General features: G+C 46.5%; 1 protein-coding gene across 3 annotated transcripts in view; it reads right to left on the bottom strand.

Moving 5' to 3' along the window:
• Nucleotides 1-15,435, bottom strand: part of LOC135378596 (neprilysin-1-like) — a 254,298-nt gene that overhangs the window by 120,783 nt on the left and 118,080 nt on the right. For all 3 annotated transcript variants that reach the window (XM_064611657.1, XM_064611659.1, XM_064611658.1), the window contains one exon: nt 1,016-1,090. In XM_064611657.1, the coding sequence (XP_064467727.1) occupies nt 1,016-1,090 (75 nt within the window). The remainder of the gene's footprint in view (nt 1-1,015; nt 1,091-15,435) is intronic.

Raw genomic sequence — 15,435 nt, 5'->3', positions numbered from 1 at the left:
TGATAAGCATATCATTCTTATAAGCATCATCTGTAGTTTGCGCACAACATGCTATGCGGTGAAGTTCTGTTCTGAGAGTGTAGGCCCTGTGCAGATGGTCACACAGCGAACGAACAGCGTTCATCGACAGTCGGTAACACGAGCAAAAATCCTCGTTTGGCATTTTAAACGATACTCATGATAAATGGGGAGTCAGAGGCGCAGTAGTAAAGGGCACGGCGATAAAAGCGGCCGCAATCTTTCTTACAAACTTCGAAGTTCGCCTCCATCTTTCCTTGAACTTTTCTCGGTGGAAAAGAAGTTGCGCAGCGTCACTTTGACGTCACGGGACTTCTGCCAAAAGCTGCATTTTTTTCCCTTGAACTTTGGTTTGATTGACAACACGGGCCGTCACGTGGGCTAGTGAATCTGTCCAACGGCAGCCTTTCCTCATATCTCCCGAATTTGACGTCATTTTGACGTCATGAAAATATTTCAAAGTGCGCGCGCCTCGGTAACCTTGACCTGAGGTTTGATTGACAGTCAGGAGCGCTCACGTGGGCCACGGAAAGCATCCAATGGCTGCCCTCCGTCTCACATCTTGAACTTTCTTCGTGTTTTAAGATACGACGAGTCTAGCACCCCAGGTCATACATCACGAGAAGCAGTTTCGCCAGAATAACCCTTAAAATGCGATAACAGAACTAAACCAGCAGCAGCAGGATGCGCAAAGTTCTACGCAAAACTAACGTAACAGCATTAAGCAAATTGCTGGAACAATGTAGGAAATAGCAGGAAACATGGAAAGGGCAAGAAACGAATACAAGAATGATCAACAGCTAGTTAGCTAACTCCGCAGAGTAATTGTGCTGCAATATCAATGAACGACTGTGTAACAGCGAAGCCATGAACTAATCGTGTTTGCTTCATTTTCGTAGCCTATAGCACATTTAACCGGCCTCGTTTGCTCTGTGTGTAGAGTGTGGTACAATTTCCTACACTAATCAAAGCAAACGAGTTGACAAAAGAAACCCACCTGTGGTAGAGCCTCTTGTAGATCTTTGATGGATACCCGTGTAAGACTTCCCTTCTCAAGCATCTGCCATAGTTTCTGCGTGAGACAGTCAACATAAAGGTTATCGCGCTATCTTTGACATAGTATACGTCCCTGAGCAAATGCATTACGGACAACGTGATGTCGATGACATTTAGCAATGGAGTATCCTGTCATGTTCGACATGCCACATAGAGTGATCGAAACAAAGTGTTGTATTCTGGACACAATGTTTCACAATACCTCCTATACACCGCAGAGAACATATTTTTAGACATACTGAAAACAATTTATACCTCACCAGACGTATAAACAACACCAACCACACAAAACCACAAATGCCGTTTTCAAAACGCAAATGTCGTTCAACGGAGTGTCAGTATAAGCCGTGACGCAGTAGTGTTGCGAAGCGTCACTTCTCCACAGATAGTCTTACAAGCCTGAGAAATTGAGATCCCGTATGTGCATCCTATCGCTAAAACGGTTGGCACGGATTGCAACTGGCGCCACCCTGCGAGGGATTCTTTACAACTGTGTAATAACGACGCAGAAAGTTTTCTTTACAAACCATCACAACGCAGACTGCTACAGACAATACACACGAAGTTTGCTGAATGCAGTTTGCGGTGTCATTCACTAAGTAGCATTACAGTAGGCATGCTTAGTGTAAAACAACCGTTTTCATACATCATCTTCATACATGAAAATATTTAAGATTTATGTACCACATAGAAACGGGAGGCTGAGCACCTCTTCGTGTTTTATCACATCGTATCGTGTTTTATCGTTGTTTATCACAACGCCTCAAACGCTCCACGCAAAGTCTCATCCTGGGGGCAGAGTAAGTAGATACAGACCAGAAACAGCTTAGCACAGCTTAACATGCGTTACTCAAGAAAAACAGCTGATGCCGGAAATGATGAATCGGATAGAAATAAGAATAATGAAAAACAAGAGTAGCGTTGTGACTTGTGTTCCCTGAGCTCCTCATTATCATCTATATGTTTCACCGATCACCCCAGCTGCTGCCCTTGTGTGACGTCTTCTACCGGGGCCACAGTATCGCTACGCTCGCCATCGGAGGACTGGGCCTTGAACGTGTTCGTCCCAGTCGGTACCTCTGTAGACGACGTCGTCAGCAATGTCGTTGCGGGTCTAGCTGCTGTTCTAGAGTTCAGTACTTAGGGGTGTCCTTCCTGGTGGTAGCATGTTCAGCGATTGCCAAGAAGATTATGAAGCTGGTTGGATAATGAATGAATAAGTAGAAATTGTAGCAGCGTATCCCAGGATCGTCAATAAATCACACGCGTTTTCTTCCGAATTACATTCATTGCGAAATTCTCCTTAGAGCCCTCATGCCCAGCAATTCGGGACAAAACGTAAAGCAGGCTTCACCTGATACTGCTACCATAGAAGCCATGTATTAGGAATAGAAAATCGCGTGCAGCACGCTCCGTTGTTGCCGCTTTGCATTCGTTCTCTAGTGGGACGTTGCCTGTGTCATAGCGAAACATTTAGTGCAAGTTTAGTTAACGAATATTGGGTTCTTCGAGGTTCCATTTTGGTTCCAAATTTCCGACCTGTAAAGGAGGCTTCACGAGATACACTGAAGCTTTGGTTGAGGTCCTCAACCAGGTGAGTTAACGCAAATACACCACGCATTTTGCAAGAAACGCGTGAGTTGAATGCTCTGTACGGCATCTCAAACACCCTACAAGACAGGTAAGTTCGCAGAATTTGTTGCGCATGCAAAAATAAAACAAATCCCTTGCTGTTATGAGACTCTTGCTTCGACGCACAAAACTTGTGAGGGGATCTGAGGCCAGTGGCGTGCCAGGCAAGGAATATCGTTATATAAGCGATGGCAAACTAGCACAGAGGCCGATATCAGAGCACTCAGTTGACTCATTTCGCCTCGTAAAGCAGGCAACATCTACCTATCGCCGAGGGATGCGCGCATTGAAAATCGAAGGGCGCGTGTTGTGCGTTGTTGTTCTTATGGCAATGCCTTTAAATGCTGATTTGTGGGTGAATATTGTCAGGTTCCTTTAAGGTTCCAAACTTTTCCGCTCGGTTTGTTTGGGAGCGCCATTTGATGGGGGGGTCCTCTGCACACTTCCGCATAAACTTCGCGTGGCCCAAATGCCGCTTGCATGAATTGGAAATATGGAACTGGTCCAGCTCCTCCTATAACCCGAAGTCCTGAATAGGCTGTAAGAAGGTGGTAGGTAACGAAAATCAGGTGAGAAGATGTTGATATTCAAAGGGTGTTGGTAACGTCCCAGCAACGAACATCTGTTTCCAAAGTTCCGAACGTACAGATCATCCTCGCCCAGGTCCTTTAATCTTCTTTATGCCATCTCTCTTCAAACAGCCATCATTGCGTGTGGATGACTTTGGTTGGGCTACTCTGATACGCGCATTTCGGATCGTTTTTTTTTCTCTGTTTGGTTGGTAACAGGTATTACCCAACATTTATTTATGTATAATTTGTCATCTGTTGTCCATCCTCCCGTCTCATCCCTACAAGCCTGACATCATGCTGCTGCACAAAAAAGAAAGAAAGAAAGAAGGAAAGCTTTGCAGACATAGTATGTGCGCAATTGGTAGAAGCGGAAGACCAGCTGTCCAGCACCAGACCAGACTCCGTAAAAGTCAAGCACAACTCCATTTGTTGTTGAGTATACGGTCACTGTAGTGCAGTGCACATTTCAAGCAATTTTCGTTGAAACATTTATTTGCATAAAGGTGGCATCAGGCGCTTTTACAGCACCCTGCTGTGTGTGATCAAGAAGCTCCAAGTGCGTATACAATGTGTTGTAATAGATGTGAAAGATGTCATCTTTAGTTCACCAGTAAAATAGCAATGAGAAAACATACAACGCCCTCGTACAGTTATCACATTATCGCTACTTCAGAGACACGTAAGAGGGAAGCAACGCTTCTTCTGACACTTCCAAATCACACAATATATTCTTTTTTATCTTCAGATTTATCTAACCACAGTTGAAGCACACGGATCTCAAGCAATGTAAGCTATGTGAGCTTCCTGCTGTACAACACCTGCGGTCTGTGCATCAGCATCGTGATAATAACATGTAAAGGTTTATTTTAAGCTCTCTACGAAGAGCGGCCGGAACTTCAGAGATACATATTACATGATAAGCCAATTGCACTGCTTCTTTGAAATGGGTGACATCACAATACTAAGCTTGGATTTGATAACTTCCTTTATCGTATCGTTTTCGTAGAATTCTTCCGATGTACTAAAACACACGATAATGGAGAGTTTCAGTGCACCGTATGCTATCGCCTTTGCGTACGTAAGGGATAGCGTGGTGGTCCTGCGCAATGGGCGAAGCTCTCTTTATGTTTTTGCACGCGCAGAACCAACAACGCTTTAGTCCATCGTACGCTATCTCCTTTGCGTTCGTAAAAGGTCTTTTACGTACGCAATGTATGCACTAAAGCTCACTACTAGAGAGTTTTACTGCATGAGTGCAAGTAGTGCATAAAACATAAAGAGAGCTACAGAAGATACGCAGTCATCTCCATTTTTTTCTTTTAAAAATCAATCAATCATACTCAGTCAGAGCCAGGGGACGACAGACACGCAACCGCTGCTTACTAATAACTGAATTAATCTAATGCAACAGAAAATAAGGGGAACACAAGGGGAAGTGACAGGAAAAAAACTGACTTGTTAGTCAATATATTCCTGTTCGGTGGTCTAACAGCGCGAGTCGCACAGGTAGCTAATCTCTTGTGGCGATAAGTCAATTGACCACCGAACAGTAAGATAATGACTAACAAGCCAGTTTTTCCTGTCACTTCCCCTTGTGTTTTCCTTATTTTCTGTTGCATTTAATTCTATCAGTTGTTGGCTAGCAACTGTTGCGTGAAGTCTGCCAACCCTTGTCTCTGGCTGCGTATCTTATGTATCGAATATATACCAACTACTCCATGAACGCGTTCATAAAGAGAGCTTCGCACAGTGCGCAGAACGATCATCCTATCACTTACGTACGCAAAGGCGATAGCGTACTTTGCACTAAAGCTCGCTGTTTGAAACTCCGGTAAATAGGTTACTCTTAACATTGGCGATTGAATGAATGATAGCGAAAAGGTGAAGCAGCAAAATGAAAAAAAAAAAAGAGCATAAAGTGATGTTTTTTTTACAGCCGGAGTGTTGGCTGATTCGATTACAAACAGCTCAAGAAGTATACAGGGTGTCCCAGAAAACGTGTCATCCCTGAATCATCATCCCTGAATATCCCTGTCAATTATCATGAATCTGAGAAAATTACACACGCACCTCATACTTGTGGTGTAAAAAAGTGACCTTTATTCGGCAAATTTCCGAATTCACTTCGCAAAAACTTACATAATGAAACTTACGTTACACAACATTCACATCAGGAGGTGACAAAAACCTAGTTAGAACAAATGCCGTTGATCGCATGATTCTAGGTGGTGTAATTTTTTAAATTACAATTCAATTACACGTTTTCTGGAAAACCCTGTATGTCTTCCGCATAACACCAACAGCAATTTACCTGCCGAAGCGTGATGTAGAGTACAATTATGACTTTTCGTTTTTATTTCTTTTTTACGTGCGGGTCATCTGGAGCACCACACTATTGAGGCGCCTCAGTCTACAATTTGGGTTGATTTGGTAGGAAAAACACTGAAATTTCCCTTGCGCAGGCAATGGATATTTCAGTGCGACTCCAAAGCCGGCCTTGAAGCTATATCTCATCGTCCTTGGAAAAAGACCGTACGGCGTCAACAGTACGAGACATCCCAAGCAGCACAATGTACTGAAAGTCGAGTGCAATAGGGGTGGACGGTATGTGTCTCATCAATGTTCGTTAGTTTCATCAGTTTGTTCAAGGCCTTCCACCTACCCGTCCACCCCTATTGCACTCGACTTTCAGTACATTTTGCTGCTTGGGATCCTGTTAGCGTATCGCAAGTGCACAGACATCGGTCATGACGTCATTCTTCAGTGGATACCTGGCCATATTGGCATAAGTGGTAACAAGAAGGCGGACGAAATGGCGAATATCGCACACCTGTCATTGACAGAGCGTCTAGTCACGTTTTCTAAGCAGAACATCAAATCTCTCCTAAAATCTATGACTGATGACATCCGCAGGACAAAATGTCACGAAGCCGACAGTGGTCCGTCACTGCTGCGCACGCTAGACCCGGAGCTGAATTTTACCATACGTTCAAGAACGCCCAGACACATAGAAACTCTCCTGCATCGCCTTCGCCTGAATGTGCCCTATGGTCGCAGTTTTTTCATAAAGTCGGCAAGGTGGACTCGCCCAACTGTTTACTGTGCGGGGCAGTGGAAAACACTGAACATATCATCGTGTATTTTCCAAAACATGCTGCACAAAGAGGCATCTTGAGGCGGACCCTTGGCCATCTCGACAACGGGGACCTTAGCATAGAGAAAGTCTTAGGCGTATGGGACGCTAAGCACAGGGACGCGGCCTTCAATGCTCTTGTCAATTTTATTGTGAAATCTGGACTAGAAACCCTATACTAGACGGTGCGTGGACATTACTATGATCCTTGAGGTGAACGGCGCGCTCCGTCCTGCGTGGTCGCGGTCGTGACGCTCGCCGCGGTGAACTGTTGCGGGTGGGCTCTGTGGTGCGATCGTACCGTTTCTTTTCTTTCGGGGGGTTGCAACCTCCCCTTGTTATTTAAACAACCACCAACAACAACACTGAAATTTCAGTACGCAAAGGAAGCTAAGACAGAAAATCACAAAAAGATTAAACAAGAAATGTAGCTGGGGCTGCGTGGTTGGATGTACGATATAATGTTGCGATGTACGTTGAGGAACAGCCCTTGGGCTATTGCTCAAGGTACATCCGTGTGCACATCAGCGTGCGTCATGCAGTTCACGGAAATGTGGTTGCTTCAACCTGAAGAGAGAAAAAAAAAACGATATTGTGCGATTCGGGGGCATCAGAGGCATCGTTGCTCCCCTCTTACGTGTCTCTGAAGTACCGATAAGCGATAACTGTAGAGGGCATTGTTTGTTTTCTTATCGATATTGTACTGGACACGGTTTCATCACAGCACGTGGTATAGACTCGTGAAGCTTCTTCATCGTATACAGCAGGGTACAGTGAAAGCGCCTCGATGTCACCTTTATGTGAGGAGATGTTTAAACGAAAATTGTTGGAACTGTGCGCTGCACTACGGTGACCGTATATACCCAACAAATGGAGTTGTACTTGACTTTTACGGATTCAACTCTGCTGCTGGACAGTTGGTCCTCCGCTTGAAGTACTGCTTGGGACAAAAGTTTACGCAACTCCATGGTGTCGTAACTCTAAATTCGAGCGACAGCTGTGCAGCAAACAGGAGCGGACACACACACTGCCATGGATAGGATATAGTCGGTCACTCGTTTCTTATTCGATCTCTTCCTGATAGTTAACAGAGGGCCGCTTCGACGAAGAAATACGTCAGCGCCGTGTTCCGTAAACGGTCACCAAAAGCTGCACCAATTGCTCATGTACTATGTCTGAAATGCTTTTTTCTTTCTTTTCTTTTGCGTGCAGAGCAGCAGGGTGTCCGGCTTGACAAAGTGAGACGTGATGATGGACATTGGATGACGAAGGACGCATAAACAATTGTTTGATTTTTTTGTGTGTTAATTCCGTGTTAGCGCCGCGAAGCAACTGTGGCTATGATCGGAGTACAGACAAGGCAGATGGAGAGAGGACAGCAGGAAGTAACGGGAGTTTGTATTCGTCCTGGGTCAGCTTCAGAGGGAACTGTGCCGACATTCGTATGGAAAGTCTGTCGGAAAACCCAGGGAGAACCTCAGACATTACAGTCGGTAACGGGATTCGAACCCGCGGAAATCCCAGCCACAATGTCACGGTGGTTGGCACATAAATACATATTGGTTCATACACGTTACCAACCAAAGAGAGGAAAAACGACCCGAGACGCGCGTATAGCCAAGTAGCGCAAACAAAAAGTCATCCATACGCAATTATGGCTACGTAAATCAGTTGTTTCAAGGACGAATCATAAAGGACAAAGGTGGCGAGGCCGGCTCTGTAGTTTGGGGACTTTGGAAACAGATGTTCGTAACTGGGATGCTACCATTACCGTTTGAATATCGAGCATTATTTGTGCATTAGCATTATTAGCGGTATTTGGAGCACGCGAAGTTGATGCGTAAGTGTCCAGAGGAACCACCCACGTTATGGACTCCCAAGTGGAGCTCCCTCAACCAGCCCTGCTGAAAAGTTTGGAACCTCAAAGGAACCTGACAATATTCACGCATAAATCTTCGTTTAACAACATCGCGATAAGAACAACAACAAACTACACGCGCTCTTCGATTTTCAATGCGCGCATAGGTAGATGATGCCTACTTTACGAGGCGAAAGGAATCAACTTAGTGCTATAATATCGTCCTCTGTGACAGTTTACCATCGCTCATATCACGATATTCCTTGCATGCGCGCCACTGACCTCAGACCTCATCCCAAGCTCCGTGCATCGAAGCAAGAGTCTCGTGACAGCAAGGGATTAGTTTTATTTTTGCGTGCGCAACAAATTCTGCGAACTTATCTGTCTTGTAGGGTGTTTGAGATGCCGTACAGAGCATTCAACTCACGCGTTTCTTGCAAAATGTGTGGTGTATTTGCGTTAACTCACCTGGTTGAGGGCCTCAACCAAAGCTTCAGTGTATCTCGTGAAGCCTCCTTTACAGGTCGGAAATTTGGAACCAGAATGGAACCTCGAAGAACTCAATATTCGTCAATAAAAGTTGCACTAAATGTTTCGCTGTGACACAGGCAACGTCCCACTAGAGAACGAATGCAAAGCGGCAACAACGGAACGTGCTGCACGCGATTTTCTATTCCTAATACATGGCTTCTATGGTAGCAGTATCAGGTGAAGCCTGCTTTACGTTTTGTCCCAAATTGTTGGGCATGTTCAACCATTTGGCAAGGCGCCTGATACCTGATGTTCCCGCTACGAAAGCGGGTCGTTCGACTGCTCGCTTTTGGTCACCGTGTCACCTTGACTACCTTGGTACGAAGAAAGTCTGACGATGATGTAAGAAGGAAGGCCATTTTCAATGCAAACTGTCGAGAAAAGTTTTGTGACCGCTGGTCAGTTTTTAAGAAAAACAACGTCATCTTGCGAACTCCCTGTCAAAGATAATGCGCCGGCTATGCTACCGCAGACTTCACACGATGAAGGGCGTATTCTGAAGCCGTGACTTTGCAGTCGAAAGAGTTTTCTATCCTATGTAGTTGGGAGCTATGGAGTTCCCCCGATCCAGGTGTCCGTCGTCATTTCTGATGAGAATGCCACAAGTACCGTCCTGGGAATACTTGTAGCAGCGCCGCAACTTCACAGCGGAGCCACAGCACATGTTATTTTGCCTCCCGCCGATGGCAATGCTTTCGCAGGGCTAACTTGCGAAGGTCCCATATTCGCGCAGGAAGAGATGGACAAGTCACACGCATCAAATAAATCAAACACTGAATACTATAAGGTACATACATCGACTCTCGATGGCACGACTGAATCTGATGGGGTGCCTCGCGCACCTTCGGTACCACATGAGTCGTGCACCGATTCGATTATTCTCCAATTCCCAGGCAGTCCGCTCGCAAGTCCTGATAACGTGAGCGATGCACATACACAGACTGGAGCCGTTTCGAAACGAAGACGGTGTGCTCCTCAAATAATGGGTCTCAGCCTGGCGCTCGGCGTCTACGTAACATCAAGAAGAAGAGAGTTCACAGTGAGCGTGTAAGGAAACTATTTAAGTCTAGCGTCAGCTCCGCATCTTCATAGACTTTTCGCATTTCGTGCGACTGAGACTCCTGACGCTATAAACGATCAAGGATTTAAATGTTTGCGCGTCTCATTGTGATCTCTTACTTCATCAAGAGACGAATTTTTGTACGCTCAGGATATGCGTCATTTCCGTCATCGATTTTCCGTAGACTGCTTGTTCTCATTTGGATCAGCTCGGTCGGAGGGAGTACGAGTTGTTGTTTTCCCAACAATTTTTGCTTCGAGATTTACTTCTTGCTATTACTCAGTGGGCTCTGCCGTGTGATTTGTTTGGATATCTTCATAGCAAATACAAAACTTCGCATCCTTAATGTTTACTGGACTGCTCGTTCTGGCTAATCAAATGCATTCTTTCGGAACCTACACGCGTTCATGCTTGAGTCGCACCCCTCTGCTCTGGGTGGAATTCTCAACTAGGTTCTAGATTTTCACAGTAACGTGTCCGTTCCGAGTGAGGGGCGATATACTTGGAATGCCCGTGAACTTAGAGGAATAGTGTAGCACTACCCGCCCAACGATGCCTGGATGTGTTCTCACGGAAACCAGCTAACTTATATTTGATCTCGCGGGAACCCGTTCATTCGTCGTTGCAGGGTTTACCTCCAACGTGAGTGCTGAATTCACTCTGCAAAGCCATATGTTACAGTTCCCAATAGCAGCCGGCTACATCTCTGATCCTGTGCCTTTCCACGCAGTCTTAAAGATACACTCGTTGGGCAGTTGTGCGCGAGGTTGGTGGAAGTTACTGTGTTTCATAATCCTGAAGTTACCTGTGAACAAGATGCATTAATCCGTGACTTTCAGTCTGACTTTGACACTGACCTTCTCCTCTGGGATGTCCTTAAGCAGTAGTGGATTGACCGACTTGTTGCACCTTGCAGACTCAAAAAAGTTGCTCATACGATACATTCAAAGGGGCTGCGGCGCCGGACGCTTACAGTGGAGCCTGGATGTGGTGCCGCATTGTTCATGCAAGAATAACATGACATCTTGAGGGAAAGATATTACCTCACTTTGCGCTTTTCAACGCGGACGGTTGTTGTAATCTTCAACCACAACCGTTCCATTTTTGGACCTGGGCCTTTTGCGTTATGTACGAAATCCAGGCGTAAGACACTCTACGTCGAATCGTGTTGAACAAGTAGTCTTGAAAAACGTGAACGTGTCTGCAAATCCATCTGACAATTGTTCAGGTTTTCCGTTGCTTGATTGCCGGCTTATTTCGCTCTGAGTCTCAGGAGGATAAAGTCAGCGCAGTCATGATGAATTCCCTTTCTGGTTTACCTGAATTGTATGGCAATCTTAGTGAAGTGCTGCGCTCCCCAGTTATTCTGTCAGAAATTGGCGACATTCTTAACCGCATGAAGAGTTCAGCGCTGCAGGTTCAGACGGGTTGCCAATTCCATATTACAAAACAGTTCTGAACAGCCCTATAGGACCCTCTGTCGTTGCAAGGATTAATCTGTTTCTTCCTAAGCGACAGCTTCCTCCTTCTTTTAAGTATGTCAGTGTCGTCCTAATTTCAAAAAAGTGCTCAGGCTGACTTGCAATTCACCAAAGTCGCGATGCTGTATTACACTGTTAAATAGTGATTACAACATTATCTCTCCTCTTCTAGCAACACGTATGAGAGATGATCTCCCATTCTTGATCTATCCCTTTCAAACCTGTTGAGACCCTACTGTTAATGCGAGATGTGTGGCACAGTTGCCAGCTAACTGGGGCTCTTGTCTCATTTCACCACGGTATGGCATTTGATCGCGTAGAACATTTTATTGCGATATCATTTCTTTAAGCCTGTTTTGGGCCTGGGTGAAACGGTCCCTGCAATGGACGGGGACCTTTTGGCTCTAGGGATGCGCAATTTCCCCCGCGCGTTTATTTCTTTATCGCTCGCCTCGGCTGAGAAGAAGCTTTTAGGCGCGCTGTGATTTAGCAGACTGGAAGGTCTTCACAATAGCAGTTCCTAAAGCATAAGCCAGACCGAGCTCCGCGCACAGCGCAGAACTACCACACTATTCCTTATGTACGCAAAGGCGATAGCGTAGGATGCACTAAAACTTATACTAGCAGGTGCTGATACGTTTGTACTATCGAAACATTGGGCTCATGCATCGAAAGCCTCAGCGTATTCGACGGCGAAGAACTCTTCTAAGAAAAAGGAACTCGAGTGTGTGCTCGTGGTCTGGACAACTTCTTCCTTGACCGTCCCGGTCTTGCCTAGTCCGCTGGGCCCTTTCTCTGCTATTAAATATTCAATTCTTCTCGCTCCTGACTGACGTGTCCTTGCGTGTTCCTTGCCTCGGCTACCACGTCACCACAGCAACCCTCGGCGGGGTTCGCAAGAGTGCGTTTGTAGACCTACTCCTCAGTAGGGTAGGTCATGTGACAGTGTTGTAACGCGTGACCAAGTAGACAGATTGTCAAGTAGGTTTGGGAACGCATGCTACGTTCTCATCGAGTAAGCATGGACGATGGCGTTTTTTTACGGAGATAGTGGGTGGGAAGACGTTATGGACCTCCTAGACGACGGGTACGTTGTGTAAAAAAATTGCATACCATCATAAAGCCAAGAACAACTCAAATTCATTTGAAAATACCGTATCAAGTTTCAGTAGAAATATGCAATTGCGATTCTTTAAAAGCAGCGTAGGAAGCTTGAAACAAAAAGAGAACAATACAGCATCAGGCTGATTTTGCTGGGACTGCTACATAACTTCGGCGCATGGAACATAAGAGAAATCGCCAAAGCACAAGTTGCACGACTGAACCAGACACAAAAGAAAAGCAAAACCTATTTTGGCAGCTGCCGAAGGGAATCTCTCCTGTTTCGTTACCGAAAACCAAGCCATATAACACGCACTTGAACGAGTGTGCCCGCTTGCTTCCTTTCAAACGGTGTTATGATGGGGCATCCTGCGATACAGTGGTCCTGAAGGGATTGCTTATTCCCAGCTGTCGTTGTTCCCACGGTACGTTTGCTCGTTTCGTTTCTAAGTCCCTCCCAAAACAGGAGACGCAACCTGCGTGACGTCACTACTTGGTTTTACCTCCAATCCAGGTAAGGGAAACGCAGGTACTGACACTATCGAGTAATTCAACCCCGTTTTAAAAGAGCGCTTCGAGTAGAATCGTACTCCCAAGTCAACTTCAGTTGCTTTAGGAAAGCACCCAATGTTGTGGGTTTATGGTTTGACAGCTTCCCATATTGTATCGACCTTTCTGTATTGTATTGACATTTACTGTATTTCTTTCGCTGAATATGCTGAGACTTCTTTGCGTTTGCGCGGCGCGTCTGTGTAATGTTGTCGATGTTGTCGACACAACGGATGCCATGGTCCGAACTATTGCGTTTTACCGCGCCCGTCAGTGTTGTGTCTGTCTGAGAACCGACGCCAGCCCCTTCGAAAGCGACGGACGCATAGGTTCGCTGAGTTCAATTTTGGGACGGAGCGACGCAAGAAATGCCGGTCGTGTCCACGGTAAGCGCGCAGCCGCGCGCACTTCTCTTCTTTTTCTTCACTCGGCTGTAAGCTGTTTCTCGTAACGCAGCGTCGCAAAACTGCGGACGTGAATTGGGAATCCATGCGTCTGTTACACAGAAACGCTGACGGACGGATATATTGAAACGTAACAGTGCGAACAAGGCCTTACAGCGTATGCGACGCACTGCGGAACATTCGTGCATCCCTTGAATTGAAGACCACCCAGATGAGGACGGTCGTTCTCGGTTACTCATTCGGTAACGTGCTGGCCTGCTGAGCTCAAGATCGCGGGTTCGATCTCGACTGAGGACGGTAGCAATGTGGGGGAGGTAAACATTGCATCCAGCACCTTATGTTGGAGATTTCCGGCGTACGTCAGAAGGACCCCAGGTGCTCCAAATTATCCGCAGTCCTGCCCTGCTGCACGTGCAAAATGTCGCCACACTGGACAGACAAAGCTCAGGCAGCGTTCACATGGGGCAACTTTTCCCAGCAGCTATGAGCAATTTTTGAGTCTCTGGCAGTTGGCCTACACCGGCAACCTCCAGTAACTCGAGTTGCTCGTAACCACTGTCCGACCAAAAACCTGAGAAGTTACTCGCACACCGGTTAGTCAGCGAGAACAGCACCTCCGGAGGCGTTGGCGAGGGGAGCATTGCCACGTGACTCCCGATGGCGTGATGGATTTCGTTCGTGGATTCATTGGGTCAAATCCTGCAGGTGCAGCTGAGAAATAACTTTTTTTTTTGTTTCACTAATGTCACGAAAACATGTCAATGTCCATTTTTTGAAGGTAATAATGATCTATTCGCGCAAGAAAAAAAAAAGAAGCTGGTTAAACTTTGACAAACAGCAGCTAAAAAAAGATTCCACCAGTCCGATTCGAACCCGCATTGTCCGGTCGCCGTAAGGTTCCTTGTGGGTGGAGCTACCGAGTTACATGTGAACGCGGACCCAAAATTGCTCTTAAGACGTTGGTTCGAGTTGCTTGTGTTGCTGGGAAAAGTTGCCCTGTGTGAACGCCGGCTTACGCGTAACATCACAGCATCACTATTAGACAAAAAAAAAAAAAAGAAATCGTCCGAGTGATCGTATACGGTGACAGAGATATCTTAAGTAGCCTTAGGGATAAGTAGGGTTAGCCGATCGGAAAGGATCTTCGACAACGCTTCGGAGAACATGATACCCCTGATTCCTTTCAAGTGGATGGCATCGTGATGCTGATATTTCATTTCACTGCTTCCTTCATAGTTCCGTAGAGAGCTGTTAAAACTCTCGAAAGCGTTGTGGCGCCCGATATTTGTCATCGTCATCGCGGCACGCTACACGAGCTTGTCTGTTCGCTGCGAAGTCCGTTTCGCTAGACCCATATCAGTTGACTCATGTGCTCAGGCCGAATAAATATTTCGTCGGACCTTCCATCTCTTTTCTGAGCCGCATTTTCGGTGACCCGAACGTCGCGGCGTACCACGCAGCAGCCCCCCCCCCCCCCTGTCCTGCTCCACCAGGCAACCCGGTGCCGCCATACCTGGTTCTTTAGGGTACAGAAGATTATGTTGCCTCCGCCTCTGTGCAGCACAACAGCGTCCGACTTCCATCCTTCTGGACCGACAAACGCACGGTCTGGCTTCTACAACTAGAATGCCAAATCGCACTTGCCAATATGACTTCTCAAGTGACCAAGTCCCGGTATGTTGTCAGCATCCTGCCACAAGAGATTGCCGTGCAACTCATCGCCGTGGGCAAGACCGTGCATTGCCGTACGCACTACCACTTCCGAGTGCAAGCGTCTGCAGCAACTCCTCACTGCTGAGGGGCTGGACGACCGCTGTCCCAGCCAGCTGCTCCGGCACATGCAGAACCTCATCCGCGAGTGCGCTCTCACCTTCGACGTGGCCCTTCTCAAGGAGCTCTTTCTGCAAAAGCTTTCGCTTAACGTGCAGATGATCTTGGTCTCTGTCACCACCGTGCCGTTGCAAGAACTGGCCACTCATGGAGTCAAGATCATGGATCAGTCTGTCCCCAGTCGTTCTGCGCTATTCCATCGTCTGCGCT

This window comes from Ornithodoros turicata, chromosome 1 (genome assembly GCF_037126465.1).
Source record: "Ornithodoros turicata isolate Travis chromosome 1, ASM3712646v1, whole genome shotgun sequence".
In the NCBI taxonomy this organism is placed as follows: domain Eukaryota; kingdom Metazoa; phylum Arthropoda; class Arachnida; order Ixodida; family Argasidae; genus Ornithodoros; species Ornithodoros turicata.
This window is presented reverse-complemented; position numbering and strand designations above follow the sequence as displayed.